The sequence below is a fragment of the Hyperoodon ampullatus genome, assembly GCF_949752795.1.
Source record: "Hyperoodon ampullatus genome assembly, chromosome: 13".
NCBI classification, from domain to species: domain Eukaryota; kingdom Metazoa; phylum Chordata; class Mammalia; order Artiodactyla; family Ziphiidae; genus Hyperoodon; species Hyperoodon ampullatus.
In genome coordinates this window covers 20,336,357-20,352,254 of record NC_136926.1, presented here as the reverse complement: position 1 = coordinate 20,352,254, position 15,898 = coordinate 20,336,357, and the positions used below count along the sequence as shown (strand labels likewise).

At 50.4% G+C, this 15,898-nt stretch overlaps 1 protein-coding gene across 2 annotated transcripts in view; it reads right to left on the bottom strand.

Annotated features, from left to right (window-relative positions):
• MYO18B (myosin XVIIIB) overlaps positions 1–15,898 on the bottom strand; it is a gene marked incomplete at both ends in the record, with an annotated part of 226,000 nt that overhangs the window by 193,382 nt on the left and 16,720 nt on the right. For both annotated transcript variants that reach the window (XM_079717540.1, XM_079717539.1), the window contains 5 exons: positions 1,241–1,385; positions 10,380–10,443; positions 11,484–11,584; positions 12,412–12,554; positions 14,565–14,763. In XM_079717540.1, coding sequence (XP_079573666.1) covers positions 1,241–1,385; positions 10,380–10,443; positions 11,484–11,584; positions 12,412–12,554; positions 14,565–14,763 — 652 coding nt within the window. The remainder of the gene's footprint in view (positions 1–1,240; positions 1,386–10,379; positions 10,444–11,483; positions 11,585–12,411; positions 12,555–14,564; positions 14,764–15,898) is intronic.

The window sequence follows — 15,898 nt, the reverse complement described above, 5'->3', positions numbered from 1 at the left end:
TAGACAAAGACACAATCACAGTATAAGGTACCATAAGCCCCAAGAAGGCGGGAGCCACACTGCTCTTGATATTGACCGTCTCCCTGGGACCTTTCATAGTGCCAAAAGCAATGGCACAGAGTCTGGTTAGGGAAGCGAGGAGCCTTGAATGCCAAGTCAAGGAATTTTACTTGATGTAGCAGACAAGAGAGCCTCGGGGGAGTCTAAGCAGGGAATGGCACAACAGGTCTACCTTTTAGAAAGGAGCCCAGTGGCCACAACGAGGATAGAGCCAAGCCATATGCAATGACGCTACCGCAATAGTCCAAGCAAAAAAAGGACTAGCAAATACTTAGTCTAAGGTGATAATAGTAAGAATAGAGAAGTCAAGACAGCAATGCTGTCACAGAAGGTATCTACAGGGCAAGGTCGGGCTTCCCTGGTGGCACAGTGGTTGGGAGTCCGCCTGCTGATGCAGGGGACGTGGGTTCGTGCCCCGGTCCGGGAAGATCCCACATGCCGCGGAGCGGCTGGGCCCGTGAGCCATGGCCACTGAGCCTGCGCGTTCGGAGCCTGTGCTCCTCAACGGGAGAGGCCGCAGCAGTGAGAGGCCCACGTACCGCAAAAAAAAAAAAAAAAAAACTACAGGGCAAGGTCAACGACTGGATAGGGATGGGGGAGGGAGACCAACCTGAAGTAGGGACAATAAGCAAACAGACAGTTAAGGCTGGGGAGCAGGTTAGGGAGGAGAAGGAGAGCTGGGTGAGCTTCAGCGCACATGGTGTGAGCATCTCCAAGATGTCTAGACAGGAAAACATCACCTTCAGTGCGTGGACCCAGCCTCCTCTCACCTGTTTCAGGGTGTCTCTTCTGAGCACAGTAACCACTAGCTACATGTGGCTATTTAAATGTATGTTAATTAGAACTTAATGCAATGAAAAATTCAACGCCTCGGTTGCACCAGCTGCATGTCAAAAGCTCGACAGCCAAGTAGAGCTAGCGGCCACGCTACTGGACAGAGAACCTCTCCCTATCATCACAGAAAGTTCCACTGGACAGTGCTGGGTAACGCGGTTTGCTTGAAACACCCAGCCCGCTTCCTCCTCGGCACGCCTGGTTCGGCAGCCTCCCCGAGAGCAGTCCCAGAGATGTGGAAGATGACAGGCTGACCCTGTCCCACCTCACGGAAAGAAGGGCCTTGTCAGGCACCTGCTGGTGGAGACAGCCGGCGGCCCAGGTGAGCCCGGCGGCAAGCACGTACCTTTGCAGGCCCCCGCCGCACCCAGGTGGTAGATGGCGGCCAACACCCGCCAAATGGCCCTCTGCTCGCTCTCCAAAATGCCCAGCGTCTCCATGGCGCCCTGGAGCTGGGCGAAGGCAGCCGCCGCCCTCTGCTTGTCTTCAGGCTGAGAGCAAGGGGAGAGAGGAAGACAAACAGGCCGTCACGGTGGAGGAAATGCAAACTTGCAAGTGGAAGCAGGGCTCGGTCTCGGGGAAATGTGTGGTCATTTTATGACCGTGGTAAATTACCCACGATTAAGCTGGGGAGTACTGACACATAGAACTCAGGCTGCTGGGAAAGTTATAAAAATCATTTCTATCTGACTTTGGAAGGCGACATGATTTTTATTGATTTGTGTGTTCATTCAATAGATTTATTGAGGCTCTGCACCATGCTGGGCTCTGGAGAGACAGAGGTGAGCGAAATCCAGAACGTGACTTTGAGGACCTCTCAAGCTAGAAGTGGAAAGAGACTTAAAAACAACTAAGTGCGAAACAGGCTAAGTGGGGGACTGTGGGATCTCAGAGGAGGGCCTGGCCAATTAATCCCACTCGAGAGAGTCAAAGAGAATGTCGCAGAAGATGAGACAAGATTGTGATTGAAGTCTGAAAGACAAATAGGCAGAGCTGACCAACCGGATGGAAGAAAAGGCCTGACGGGCAGAGGGAACAAAGGACATTTTTGGAGACAACAGGTGCTCAACTGAACGTGGACAGAGAAGCAGGTATTTCTGGAGGTGGGGCAGACAGAGTGGGGGAGGAAATCGGCAAGAGAAGCTGGCTGGTGCCATGGAGAAGGCCTCAAACACAACATTAAAGGGCGTAGGCTTAAAACTCCAGCCACGATGGACAAACACGCATCCCTGTTTACACTCCTGGACCCGTGGCGGACACCACCAATCGATGAAGATCCCACAGCAAACCAGCGAGTCCAGATTTTTTTCAGGATGTCCCCCCTTGCAGCCCCACCCAATGATCTGCCTCAGTAACTGGAACAGACCCTGTCTGCCATCCCCGGGGCACGCAGAGGGAAACTGCCAAAGATTTTTAAGCAGGAGGAAAGAGAAAATAGTATGAGCAGATGTTTATGGGTTGTAGGGTGTCACTTTTCCTTTTTCAGATTTATGATCTCAATTATGTTTGCTTTTTGTTTTTTTAATAAATTTATATATTTATTTATCTATTTATTTTTGGCTGCCTTGGGTCTTTGTTGCTGTGCACGGGCCTCCTCTAGTTGCGGCGAGCGGGGGCTACTCTTCGTTGTGGTGCGCGGGCTTCTCATTGCGGTGGCCTCTTTTGTTGCAGAGCACGGGCTCCAGGCTCATGGGCTTCAGTGGTTGTGGCACGTAGGCTCCGTAGTTGTGGCTCATGGGCTCTAGAGCACAGGCTCAGTAGTTATGGCGCACGGGCTTAGTTGCTCTGCGACATGTGGGATCTTCCTGGACCAGGGCTCAAACCCGTGTCCCCTGCACTGGCAGGCGGATTCTCAACCACTGTGCCACCAGGGAAGTTCCCCCAATTATGTCTGATTGAATATTAAAATTAGTCTGAAACTCCTAACTCCACACACGCCATCTGGCCAAGGAGACGTGACCCAGAAGCCTGCTGGGTTGAGAGGAAGTGAGCTGGCAATGAGAATTCTTTTGTCAGTAATCGTCCAACAGATAATGAGGACCTGATTTGCACTTGGCCTGTTTACAGAGCTTGGGTGATGAACTGTAAGCTGTCAAAGCCGGAAGGTCCTTGAATTTTATGGAGTCCAATGCTTAGAGAGGGGACAACGCTTGCCCAAGGTCACACAGCAAGTTAGTATCAGATACAGGATTAGAATCAGGCTTTCTGACTCCCCGTCCAGGCCACTTGTCCCCTCCACTCAAGCCACTTCTTCTAACTGGGAAAGAAACCTGCAAGGATCATCGACCTATTGGGACAACGTCAAAGCACGCAGTGACATTGAGAGATTCGCTGTGGAAACATTTCAATTAATAGCAAAGGCATGTTCCACTGATCCATCATATTTCTGGGGCACCACAGGACCACAAAAACCCTAGCAACAAGGAGCTCAACCTAGCAACTGCAGCTGCTCCGCTGGAGCAAACGGAGGAGAGGAAGGCATCTTACCAACATGCTCTTGGTTATTTATGAGATTTCAAAGTAGCAGAGAAAGGACACCAAAAGGACAGTGGCAACACATTTATTATGGCTCCCACTGTCAGCCATGAGCATTTGACTTTAAATTACAGGCAGACTCCATCATCTGCCCTTAGCTCATACGAACAGAAGAATTAGAAAACTTCCACTAAAGCTCGTTTGCTTCTTTTTCTCTCCTCCCCGCCTCCCCCGGTCTCTGCTGTAACAGAAGACAGGGAGGGATGAATATATATGCTTCTGATCTAAAGCAATTAGAATCACGAGGATGTTTACAGTTCCCTAAACTTCTAGGGAGCCAGACAGCTCTGCATAATGCCGTGACAAAAGCCAGTCCTTGCCTCAAAATCACGAAAATAGAAATCAGATCAGTGGGATAAATCAACTCACAGCCGAAATGTCTACCAAGAGGAGAATGGATAAACAGTGGGTGGTCCAGCCAGGGCACAGTGATGGGGTACCACGCAGCAATGAAAAAGATCACGTCACTGATCTTGCAAGCACGTGTATGAACCCCAAAAATTCCACGTGAGACAAAGGAGCCATGTACAAAAGACCACGCACTGTGGATTCTGGTTACATGAAGTCCAGATGTGGGCAAAACTACCCTATGGGAAGAGAAGTTAGGATGATGACTCAGGTGGGAGGGATACCTCTGATGGGGTGGGGACTCAAGGGAGTCTTTACTGGAATGAGGAATGTTCTAGTTGTTGAGCTGGTGTGGGGTCGCAGGTGCATGTAAGAATATAATCATCACTGATTTGTACACTTAAAATTAGTGCTTTCATAAACATTTGACTGTATGTCTCAACTGAATTGAAAACAAAAAGTGAAAAAAGTAAAAGCTGACTCAGAAGATGCCCAGGCTTTGTCTGATGCAATTAAAGACTCAAGGTTAACCCCAAGATAGCATGTAAGTTAGTGCAAAAACTAAAATCCAAACTGTTCTCTCCACATTCAACCGGGCTGCATTGAGAGCACCCAGGAGATTCCGACAATGCAGAGAAGGGCCAGGTTTGGATTTGGAGGCAGATGGCACTGCGTGTTCTCTCGGCTCTGTGTCCCTGCGGTGTGACTGCGCAAGTCTCTTGCCCTCGCGCTGGAGGCTCAGTTTCCACCACTGTAGAATGAAAATAGCAGCCAAACCTCCTCCCAGGCCACTGTGAGGATTAAATGAGTTGAAGTGTGTAAAGCACCAGCACAGTGCCCGGCACACAGTGGCACTCAGTGAATGCTGGGCTCGACCCCATGCCTTTGCCCAGGCTGTCAGGCCTTCCAGGGACACCTTCCTTGATGCTGCACAGCAGTCTCCGGCAAGTGAATCAGGTGTGGCCCATCCTTGAGGGGCTCCCAGTCCAGTAAGGGGGACAGATGTGCAGACAGACACTGACAGCACAGGGTGAGTGCTGGGCCTGGGGGCCTCTGGGGAGGGATAAGGAGGCGATTCTGGGAAGAAGCACTGTATGAAGCCACCAGCACGAGCAGGAGAAGCGGGTGCTGGGCAGGCAGGCAGGCAGGGTCTCCTAGCAGAAGGGCATGGGGCTGGAAGACATGGTGCGTCAGGTGCCAAGGCCCCTGAGGGGGCATGTGCAGGCCTCTCTCACAGGGTGCAGGGCCGCAGGGAGCCACCGTCTGCAGCTGGGCACTGCTCTCTGGTGGAGGGCACAGCACCGGGGCCTCCCTGGCCGAGAGGACCAGCCCCTGGAGTTCTGCCCCTGGTTATAAGCACAGTTCAGGCCCAGGGTCGCACTCTGCTTCACGGGGATGTAAACCACACCCCCTCCTCCAGGGCCAGGGTGGGGTCCCCCGTGTCTCTACAACCAACCAACCCAGAGCTGGAAGGATTCCCACAGTTCCAGCCCCTGGATCTGGAGCCAGATCTGGGAGGGAAACGCAGAACACTGACTCTATTCATTGGCAGAAGAAATGTGGGTGCCTGCACAGGTGGGTGAACTTGATGGAGACCATGGGGAGGGCAGGACAGGTGTCCAGCCAGAGCCAAGGGCTCCCTTTACCTCAACACTGATGGGTCCACGTTCTCTCTGGGCACTCAAGTCCATTTAAGGAGGGAGAAGAGAAGGGTTAACTGAGCACCTACAATGCTGCACTAGGTGCTTTGACCTTGTAAGGCAGCTGTGAGTCTCTCCAATTGTCAGAGGAGAAATTGAGGCTCAGAGAGGCTAAGGCACTTGCCCAAGGCCACCCAGGTGGGGAGGGACAGAGTCACTATACGCCAGATTCTTTACTGAGCCCCTACCCTAGGAGCAGACCGAGGGTCAGGGTGTTGCTCCACACATTCCACAGGGGGAAAAACTGAAGCTGAGAGAGAAGAAGTGACCCAAGGGTGCACACTGGGGCACATCCCAGAGCACGCGGTCTTCAGCCAGGGCACAGACCTGAGATGACAGCGAGGGACGAACAAGAGAGACCATGTGGAGTCAGGCCAACCTGGATTCCCTGCTTCTGCCACTTAAAAGCTGTGTGCCCTTAAGCAAGTAGTTTCACCTCTCTGAGCCCGATCACTCCTCCCAACCAACAGATGTGATAACAATCCCTTCTGTCAAAGGGTCCTTAGGAGAATTAAGTAAGAGGAAGCTCCTGGCAGAGCCCCTGGCAGGAGTGCCTGATCCCCCATCCTTCTGTCTGGAGCCCATTCCTCCACAGTTGATGCCTGGGTCATAAAAAATTAATGTGTCTCGGGCCAAAGCCTGGCTGCTGCCAGCCAGAAGCAAACTGCTGGGAGGCAAGGATTATTATTATTATTATGACCACTGCTGCTGGTACTTTTTTAAAACATCAGTCTAGGTTGCGGAAAAATAAATTATAGAGAAGAAAATAATATGAAAGCTTTGTGATTTCAAATGTGTCCTGGTGCCCTAACAGATCTCAAATAAGTTCCATTTAAAGCTGAAATGTGGGGTTTCCCTGGCGGCGCAGTGGTTAAGAATCCGCCTGCCAACGCAGGGGACACAGGTTCGAGCCCTGGTCCGGGAAGGGAAGATCCCACCTGCCGCGGAGCAACTAAGCCCGTGCGCCACAACTGCTGAGCCTGCGCTCTAGAGCCCGTGCTACGCAACAAGAGAAGCCACCGCAGTGAGAAGCCCACGCACTGCAATGAAGACCCAATGCAGCCAAAAATAAAATAAATAAATTTTATAAATAAATAAGTAAAAGCTGAAACGTGGCAGGCAGGGAGGACGCAGCTCAGGGACCAGGAGGGGAAGCTGGCCATCAGCGAGCGAAGGCGGCCATGGAGGGCCAGCACCACCCCGAGGGCCGGCTTCCCCACAGCCTGGCCCCCGAGGACCGGCTTCCCCACAACCTGGACCCGCTCCAGCTGACAGCTCCCCGGGCCCACACCCTCACCCTGTGCTCTGCAACCACTGCACTGCTGGCTCTCCCCCGCCGTTGCCTCTGCATCGGGAGCTCGGTGCAGCAGGAAGGCTGGCCTCACTGCACCTGCCTAACTTCTCTCACAGTCCAAGACCAGCTTGTACTTACCTCCTCCAGGCAGCCCTCTCTGATACAACTTCAACCCTCCAGGCCTGCCCATATAATATTTGGGACTTAAGTTAAAAAAAATGTATTTGATGTTTATGTGAAACTCGAATTTAACCGGGCATCGTGTATTTTTTCCAGCTTTACTGAATTATAATTGACAAATAAAAATTGTATATTTTTAGGTGTGCAATGTGAGGATTTGATGTACATAAACGTTGTAAAATTATTACCGCAATGAAGTTAATTAATACACCCATCACCTCACATAGTTACCATTTCTTGGTGTGTGGTAAGAACACATAAGTTCTACTCTCCCAGGATATTTCAAATGTACAGTAAGTCCAGTATTATTAACTATAGTCACCATGCTGCTAGATCAGTTACAAGGTGAATATGGTGTAGGTATCCTGTATTTTTATTTGCTGACTCTGGCGACTTCAGGGGCTTGTACTTAACAACTCTCATTCTTGGGGTGATTTCCTGACCACCAAATTCCTTCACTGAGCCAGTACCTGATGGCCCAATCCCAGAAAACTAGCCCAGGCTTGTATCAAAGACCGACCCATTTCCAGCTTGTAGTTTTGCTCTTAGAGAACAAATAAAACACTCTCCATACCTGCCAGGTAGCAGGGTGAGAACAAAGAAATACCCTACCAGTTCCCACAGACCAACTGGTCTAAAAAAAAAACAACCCCCAGAAACACACAAAAAAAGAAAGCCACTTCAAACGCCTCCTTGACTGGGTTCACACCGTGCCCCGTTCCTGTGTGCAGACTGTGAACAAACAGGTCAGGCGGGGACGCTCACGAGGGCCTGGCCTGAGCCCTCCTCCTCCTCAAAACCAAGAAAACAAACAACAACGCTCTCGCTGATTCAAATGGATACATGTGGCCCAACCTCATTAAAGAAAACCCAGCACTGGGATGGCCTCGCATCCCCTGCCGTCCTGGGGCCAGTCTGGGCTCCTAGTGGCAGGAAACCAGCGGGAGAAGAGGCATGAAAGAAGAACATACTGCCAGTCCCCCCAGTGGAGGGGGTTGTCAGGTAGGTGAAGCTGGGGGAGCCGCATCACCTCACTCCATCCCACTCCACTCACCAGCGAAACAGACTCACCTACAGTGGTTCTCAAAACGGGGTCCCTGGACCCACAGCTTCAGCATCACCTGGGGACTTGTGAGAAGTGCAGATTCTCAGGCCCTAGCCCAGACCTACTTAATCAGTCACTCTGTGGATAGTACCCAGCAGAGAGAGAGAGAGAGAGTGTGTGTGAGACAGCCTTACTGAGGTGTAATCGGCAAAAATAAACCACTCATCTTTAACAAGTACACTGTGATAAGCTTTGACATATACACCCGTGAAAGCATCAGCACTCAAGACAATGGACACATCCATCACCCGCAAGAGTTCCCTTTCATAATCCTCTCTCCCCTCCTCCTGCAACCAAAACCCCAGGCAACCACTGACATGTCTGCTGTCACAGCAGATTTGTTTGCATTTTCTAGAGTTTCAAATACATGGGGTTATATGGTTGTACTCTTTCATCAGATTTTTCACTCAGCACAATTATTTTGAGAGCCATCATGTTCTTGGATTTATCAGCAGTTCATCGTTATTACTACCTTTAGTAGTAATAACTACCTTTAGTTATTAAGGTATTATACTATTTAGTTATTAAGGTAGTATACTACCTTTATGGTTTTCTACAATGAATTCATCCATTCACCTGTTAATAGACATTTTGGGTAGTTTCTAGGTTTTGGCTCTTACACATAAAACTGCTAATGAACTTTCATGTAAAATAAATTTTGCATGGATGTACACTTCCATTCTCCTGCATAAATACCTAGGAGTAGACTAGCGTGCCACATGGGAGGTGTATGTTTAACTTTGTAAGAGACCGTTTTCCAACATGGTGCACTGTTTTCCACTCCCATCAGCAGGGTATGAGAGTTCCAGTTACCCCACATTCTCACCAGCATTGGTATGATCAATCTTTTCAAGTGTAGACACTCAGTAATTGTGTAGTAGTATTTCATCGTGGTTCAAGTTTCAATTTCTTTAATGACTAAGGATGTGTAATATACTTTCACATGCCATCTATGTACCTTCTTTGGGGAAGTCTATGTTGAAATCTCTTGCCCATCTTTTTTGTTGGGTTATTTATGAGTTCTGAGAGTCATTTATAAATTCTGCATTCAAAGACTTTATCAGATATTTGCAAGTATTTTCTCCCAGTCTGTGGCTTGTATTTTCATATTAACAGTGACACTCAAAGAGCAGAAGTTCTTAATTTCAACAAAGTGCAATTCATCAATTTGTTCTCTCATGGACTGTGCTTTTGGGGTCATATCTATGAAGCCTTTGCCCAATCCAAAGTTACAAAAATTTTCCTCCTGTTTTCTTCTAGAAATTTTATAATTTTAAGTTTTACATTAAGGTCTATGATCCATTTTTTTTGGTCAATTTTTGTACATGGTGTGAATCTGTGGACTGAAATTCTTTTTTTTTGCATGATGATACAAAATTATTCCAGTGCCATTTGTTTCCCCGACATGTATGTTTGGAAAAGGGCTTCAGAGTAGAAATGATTCACTCCCCTCTGCCTGGTAAACTCCTACTCATCCTTCAAAACCCAGGTCAGATGTCCCCTTGGCTAAGAAGCCTTCCCTGACTGAGGCCAAGTAGCTTTCATCTATCCACTGGTGTACAGAATGTTGTACAAACTCTGGCATTTCTCTTATCCCACATGATTGCATTAATTCCCAAGTCTTTCTCTCTTGATAGGATGAAAATTCAGGTATGAGGACCATAATCCCAGCACTCAGCACAGGCCTGGCACAGGGGGTGATGGTAGGAGTGGGGGTGGGGGTGGGTGACTCAAAACAATTTTTAAAATATAAAAAAATAAATAAAATAAACAAGTGAACAATGTGCTTTTTTTAAACAACTGAATACCACCTCACAAGGCCCTACTCACAGGGCCCATCTTCCAGGAAGCCACATTAATCAACAACATTTCCTAAGAAAACCGCCACTGACTGATATAATCCAAGCCCAGTGCTAGCTGCTTTCTGCACGTCGTTTCATTTAATTCTGACAACAGGTCCATGAGGCAGATACTGCTACTATTGTTATTTTACCGAAGAGGACACAGACATTCAGAGAGGCTAGGGTCCATGCCTGAGATTTCATATCCAGTAAGTGTCAGAGCCGGGGTTTGAACCCAGACAGCCTGTCCCGGAGACCGCGTCCCTACCTCTACACAAACCACCTCCTGGTTCCCTTTATTTGCACAAAACTCATTTCCCTGACAAGCTCAGGCCCCATAAAGGCAACCCTGACTCCCCCACATGACCAGCCCTTGCCAACTACTCACTCCAGTGGCAGAGGGACGAGCTCACAGGGGACCCTCCCATCTTGGCCACAGGGACACAGACACCCACTCACACCCAGAAGGACCTCCTCTTTACCTTAGGCCACACGCCCATGCCGAAGGAGCTGCCGTCTGCCAGCTGGTGCAGGTACAGTTCTGTCCTGGAAACAGAGAAGGGACCAGAAGTAAGGGAGGACCCACCCACACCAGTGGCCTGGCAGGGCAGGTGGTCATCATGGCATGGGGCTCCACACAGTGCCCCAGGGTCTGCCTCAGGCCCTGGCCCTACCTCCCGAATATTCCTCACTTGCTGCCCTCACTGGGCCCTTCTTAAGTGAAGGCCTTCCAAAAGCTTCCTTACTCCTCTGTTACCCTGCTCTGAAAACTGGGAGTTTCCTCTCCAATCTGCCCTCTCTCCAAAGGGTAAGGTGCCCCTCTGGCCTTAGCCAGGAGGCTCAGGACAGCTTGGGCCTGCCCTTCAGACGGGGGTGGAAGGCAGGAGACAAATGATGGGGGACGCAGAGGGAAATTGAAAATTGTCATCCCTCGCCTGGGGTGAGCACTCCCTGGAACTTCACTAGATAGGACCTTACGCATTCGTTCAACAGATGAGGAAACCAAGGCTCAGAAACAGGGAGCCACATGTCCAAGAATTCCCAGGAGTCAGCAAGGGGCAGAGATGACTCCCTGGGCCACCTCCCCCAGAAGGCCCTCCCAGATGAGTCTTCTGGCTTCTCTGCTGTTCCACCTGGTGCCTCGTCACCCTGAGCTACCTCAGGTGCACCCAAGGCTCTCACAGAGTTTAGGAGCTTCTGGAAGATTTGGGGTCTGCTGTTCCTTGCCCACCTCCCACGCTGCTGTCAGAACCTGTACTGAAATGTCACCGTCACAGCAGACATCCTCCACCCCCCCGCAACGTGTATAAAGAGCCATATGTGAATTATCTCACTTAATCCTGTAAGGTCAGTCAAGGTACTATTTCCACTTTACAGAGGAAGAAACAGAGGTTCAGAGCAGGTGACACCTGGCCAGGTTCACCCAGCCCAGGAGCAGTACCAGGCAGCTGGAATCAGAGGCCAGATTCCTAACCACTGGACTCCACTACCCCTCAGCTCTAGGCAGAGGTAGGGCTGGGGCCTTGGAGAGCGGGGGCCCTTTGTCTCACTACCCTCAGCCGTCCCTGCTCAGCCCAGTCGCTCACCTGAGATCCAGGTCCAATCCGGCTAGCATCTGGGAGAAAACCTCGAAATTGCCTTCCCCTTCCAGCTGCCGGGCCACGTGGCTCTTCTCCAACAGCATCGTCTGCCAGGGGAGAGGACAGGCGCCCGGTCAGCACGAGGCCACGCTAGGCTGCCCGCACACCCCCACCAACCCCCAGGCCAACTCTTCAAGGCAGCACCTCAGGCCCCAACTTGGCTGGACGCCTCCAAATCAAAACATGCCAGGCCTTTGTCTCACTGATTCAGAGTCCACACAGGGAATCAATGAATGCCAATAGGCTCATTCCAATGAAGGAATCCAAGGGTACTAACAATTAGCCTACAGCCACCCTCCAACGCACTCGTACGCAACCGAAGCCCTTAATAACTTGACCCACATGGTGATGCACGGTAGACTTTCAGGGCCGGGACAGAAAGGGATTTATCGGGCACCAGCGAGTCTGGATATTCTCCCAGCTCCACATACAAACAACCCTTCTAATAACCTAATCCTATTTTCTGTTCAAACAGAATGTTTGCGGGGTGGTGGTGGGGAAGGGTAGGGGCCGGGTGATTTCAGAGAGGAACAAACAGGCCATGTGCCTGTCACACACGGGCTGCCGCGGCAGGCCAGCGAGCGTCTGTTTAATTTCAGCTTACGCTTTTAAGGCCCAGCTAATGAGCGACTGAATTATGTATCTACTCATGAATATTTCATCCCTGGGATACTCCGAGGCACAGGTGAGCCCGCTTGCTCGGGGAGGAGATGCCTGGGCACTGAGTGAGGTGGGGAGGAGCTGGCCTTGGCCTGGGGAGCGATGACCATTTAGACATTCCAGGGTTCCAGCTGGAGACATGGGCCCCGCTGAGTGGGGCTGAGGCTACTGCAGCCCCAAAGAGCCCCCTCTCCCTCCCACCCAGAGGCCTCACCTGGAGCTGGGCAGCCGTGACTCGGCCTGTGGCGTTGAAGTCCAGTGACATCACCATGGAGAACCGGGTGGCACAGCGGCTGTGGCCGGTGAACACAGAGCCAAAGGCCCGGAGGACAGTGAAGGTGGCTCGAATCTTCTCCACTGGTGGGGCATGGACAGGGCATCACCCGTGGCCCGGGTGCTGCCACCCCCACCTCTCACAGGACCCCAATCCGGCCCCAGGCCCCAGCGGGGCCCCCTCCACTCCCCCAACTCAGCTCTAAGCCACACCTCTTCCGCTGCTGGGCCGGCCCTGTGCTGCAAGCAGGGGCACGGGGGGAGCAAGAGTGAGCCCAGAAGGGGAGATACACACACCTAGGATTGGTACGATCTGAGTGATAAGGGCTGCCCTAGGGCCTCCTGGGCCTGGTGGAGTCTAGGAGGAGGGCAGGGCATTAACGTTCTTGGACCTGCTCTCAGGAACACTCCATCACAGCAGGCTCAAAAAGCCCTGCAGTCCCCACACAACTATTTAACGAGCACCCACTATGTGCTAGGCACCTGGATACAGCCTAGCCTGACTCCCACACCCCCAACACACACTTTCAGCAGAACTACATTCTGGGAGGGCCAAGACTGGTGTCTCTCCCTGCTGTACTCCCAGCTCCTAACAGGGCTCTAACCTGGGCCAGGTGCAGAACAGGTGATCAATAAAGCATTGGAATAACCCCAGTGGAGAAGCAGGATAGTACAATGGTTAAACAAGCTTGAATATGGCCTCTCCCCGTTGTTAGTCACCTGATTTGGAGCGAATTAATTAACCTCCCTGTGTCTCAGATACCCCATCTATAAGATGGGGGTAATAACAGTACTTACCTACCTCATGTGGTTGCCACAAAGATGAAAAGATTTAATAATGTAAAGTGCTCAGAACATGCTCCAAATGTGGTGGTGGTATTATTATGTTTGTTATTATTAGAAAAGCAATACTGCCTGGGCCATATATTCTCAGCAGGGGGCAGAAACTGATTCTTGAGAATGGGGGCAGTTTTCCTTTCTTATGTATAAAATAGAGCAGATACATATATATATATATATATGTGTGTGTGTGTGTGTGTGTGTGTGTATACACACACACACACACTGCATAAACAAATATATGGTGAATCTATGGCATTAAATTTTCATAGTGGGAGACGATTACGAGAAAGAACAACTAAAAAGGCTCCTCAGAGGGGCAACAATACATTGAGAACACTGGCCCAGGGGTAACAGCTCTGGAGCCAAACTGTCTGTGTTTGAATCTCGGTGCTAGGATGTATGAGCTGTGTGGCCTTGCGCAAGCTGGTTAACCTCCCTGCGTTTTAATGGCCTCATCTATAAAATGCAAATAATAATAATGTCTACCTTATAGGGATATTTTAAATAATAAATAAGTTAACCCACTTGGAATAGAGCGTGGCGCATAAGTCCTCAGCAAGCATTTAGCACGATCACCATCAATATTGTAATTATCATCATCAATTGACACTCTTTTTTATAGAAGTATAGTTGATTTACAATGTTGACACTCTTTCTTTAATGCCCAGCTCAAACATCATTTCCTCAAGGAAGCCCCCCAGCCCCTTCTCTGTGCTCCCTCTGCCTCTCCCCTCCCCAGCTCGGCCAGCAAGCGGTCCAGAGCATTGGAGTCTGGCACAGATGTGCAGCCAAGTCTCCCTTCCGGCTGTCAGCGCCTCCTTGTCTTTGTTTTTAGTTATCAGGTCCTCCGCACAGTCCAGTGGTCTGTGCGCTGCAGAAGGACGCCACACCTAAGGGCACAGCATTTCTATCAGATAGTCATAGGCCTGTATGCTTATTAGGATGATGGCCCAGAACGTGGCGGTCAAGCGTTTGGTTCTAACAATGTCAATGTGTGATGACTTTTCCACATATGGCAGTGAGTGTCTTAGGCAAGGAGTACCTGTTTCTAATTCACACAAAAGTACCCAACAGACTAGGGGTGGCCCTGCTGAGAAGCCAGCACAGGGTCTGCACACAGGTGCTCAGTGAACGCTAGCTGAGCGGATATAAGAAAGAGCCGCCCAGCACTCCCTCCGACTCTCCCTTCCCTTCCCCCACACCACTGCCCCTGCCACGTCCCAGCTGCACGTCACCTGGAGACCACTGTACCTGAGACCCTGCCATCCACACTGCCTGCCATCCCCACCAGGTGCTCCAGGACCTGCTCGCAGCAGGTGGTCTTTCCAGCACCGCTCCGGCCCAGGGCCACAATGCTCTGGTCCCTCTGCTGGCTCAGCAGAGCCCAGTACGCCCGCTGGGCCAGGGAGCCAATGTGGGCAGGTAGGCCATCCCGGCAGCTCCTGGGCACCTGCAGGAAGATCGCCAGCATCAGCTTTCCCACCCAGCCGGGGCCCAGGGGGCACTCCACAGTGCTCCAACCCGGCCTCAAGCCCAGATCCACGTCCATGCCTCCCATCCTACTCCAGCCTTGTCAGAGACGTCATGCATTTTTCTGGGGAGAGCCCAGCCTGGAGATCTAGTCCTGCCACTGGCTCGCTGTGAGCCCTTGGGCAGCCTCGGACCCTGCTCTGAGCCTGGCCTCTTCTTCCGCCAATGAAGAGGCTGGAACTAGAGCTGCATTAGCTCATGGGGTTCATCTCACTTGCTACACAAAGGACTGGATCTTACCTGTCTGAAATGAAGCAGGTGGATAAAATGGCTCAACTGATTAGTGACGTCTGCCATGGAAACAGAATGGGGCACGGGGGAATTGGCGGTACGTGTGCTATGTATTTGCTGTAACAGATTTAAATACCGGAAGCCCCTTTGACTTCATTCATTCATCCATCCACACATTCATTCACTCAATTAAAAAAAACATTCATTGAGTGTCTACTACATAGCAGGCACTCTCCCAGGCACTGGGGGCACAACACTACTCAAGGCGAATACGGGAAGTCTCTGCCAACCGTGAGGAGATGTCATTATACACCTATTAAGATGGCTAAAAAACCTGTTTTTAATTTTTTTGACACACTACCAAGTTCTGGTTAAGATGCAGAGCAAGTGGAATTCTCCCACAATGCTACACAATACAGCCACTCTGGAGAACAGCTTGGCAGCCTCTTTTACAGTGATACGTGCACTCATCACACAACTGAGCAATCCCACTCCTAGGTATTTACCCAAGAGAAATGAACATTTGTGTTCACCAGAAAACCCTCTCTGTCACTGGTTATACGGAGTATGTATTCAAAATCATCAACAAACTAGAAACAACCCAAATGTCCCTCAACTAAAGAACAAAGATAACCAACCACCCTGGTTTTAGCACTGAAAAGTCCCTTGTCCCAGAAAAACCATTCCCTCCCACAGAAACCAGGACAACTGGTCCCCCTCCCAACAGATAAACAAAGCTGTGCAATAAAATACAATAGAATAAAAGAACTAACGGCTCACAGCTGCAACAATATGGGTGAATCTCAAATGCGCTGTGCATTGTG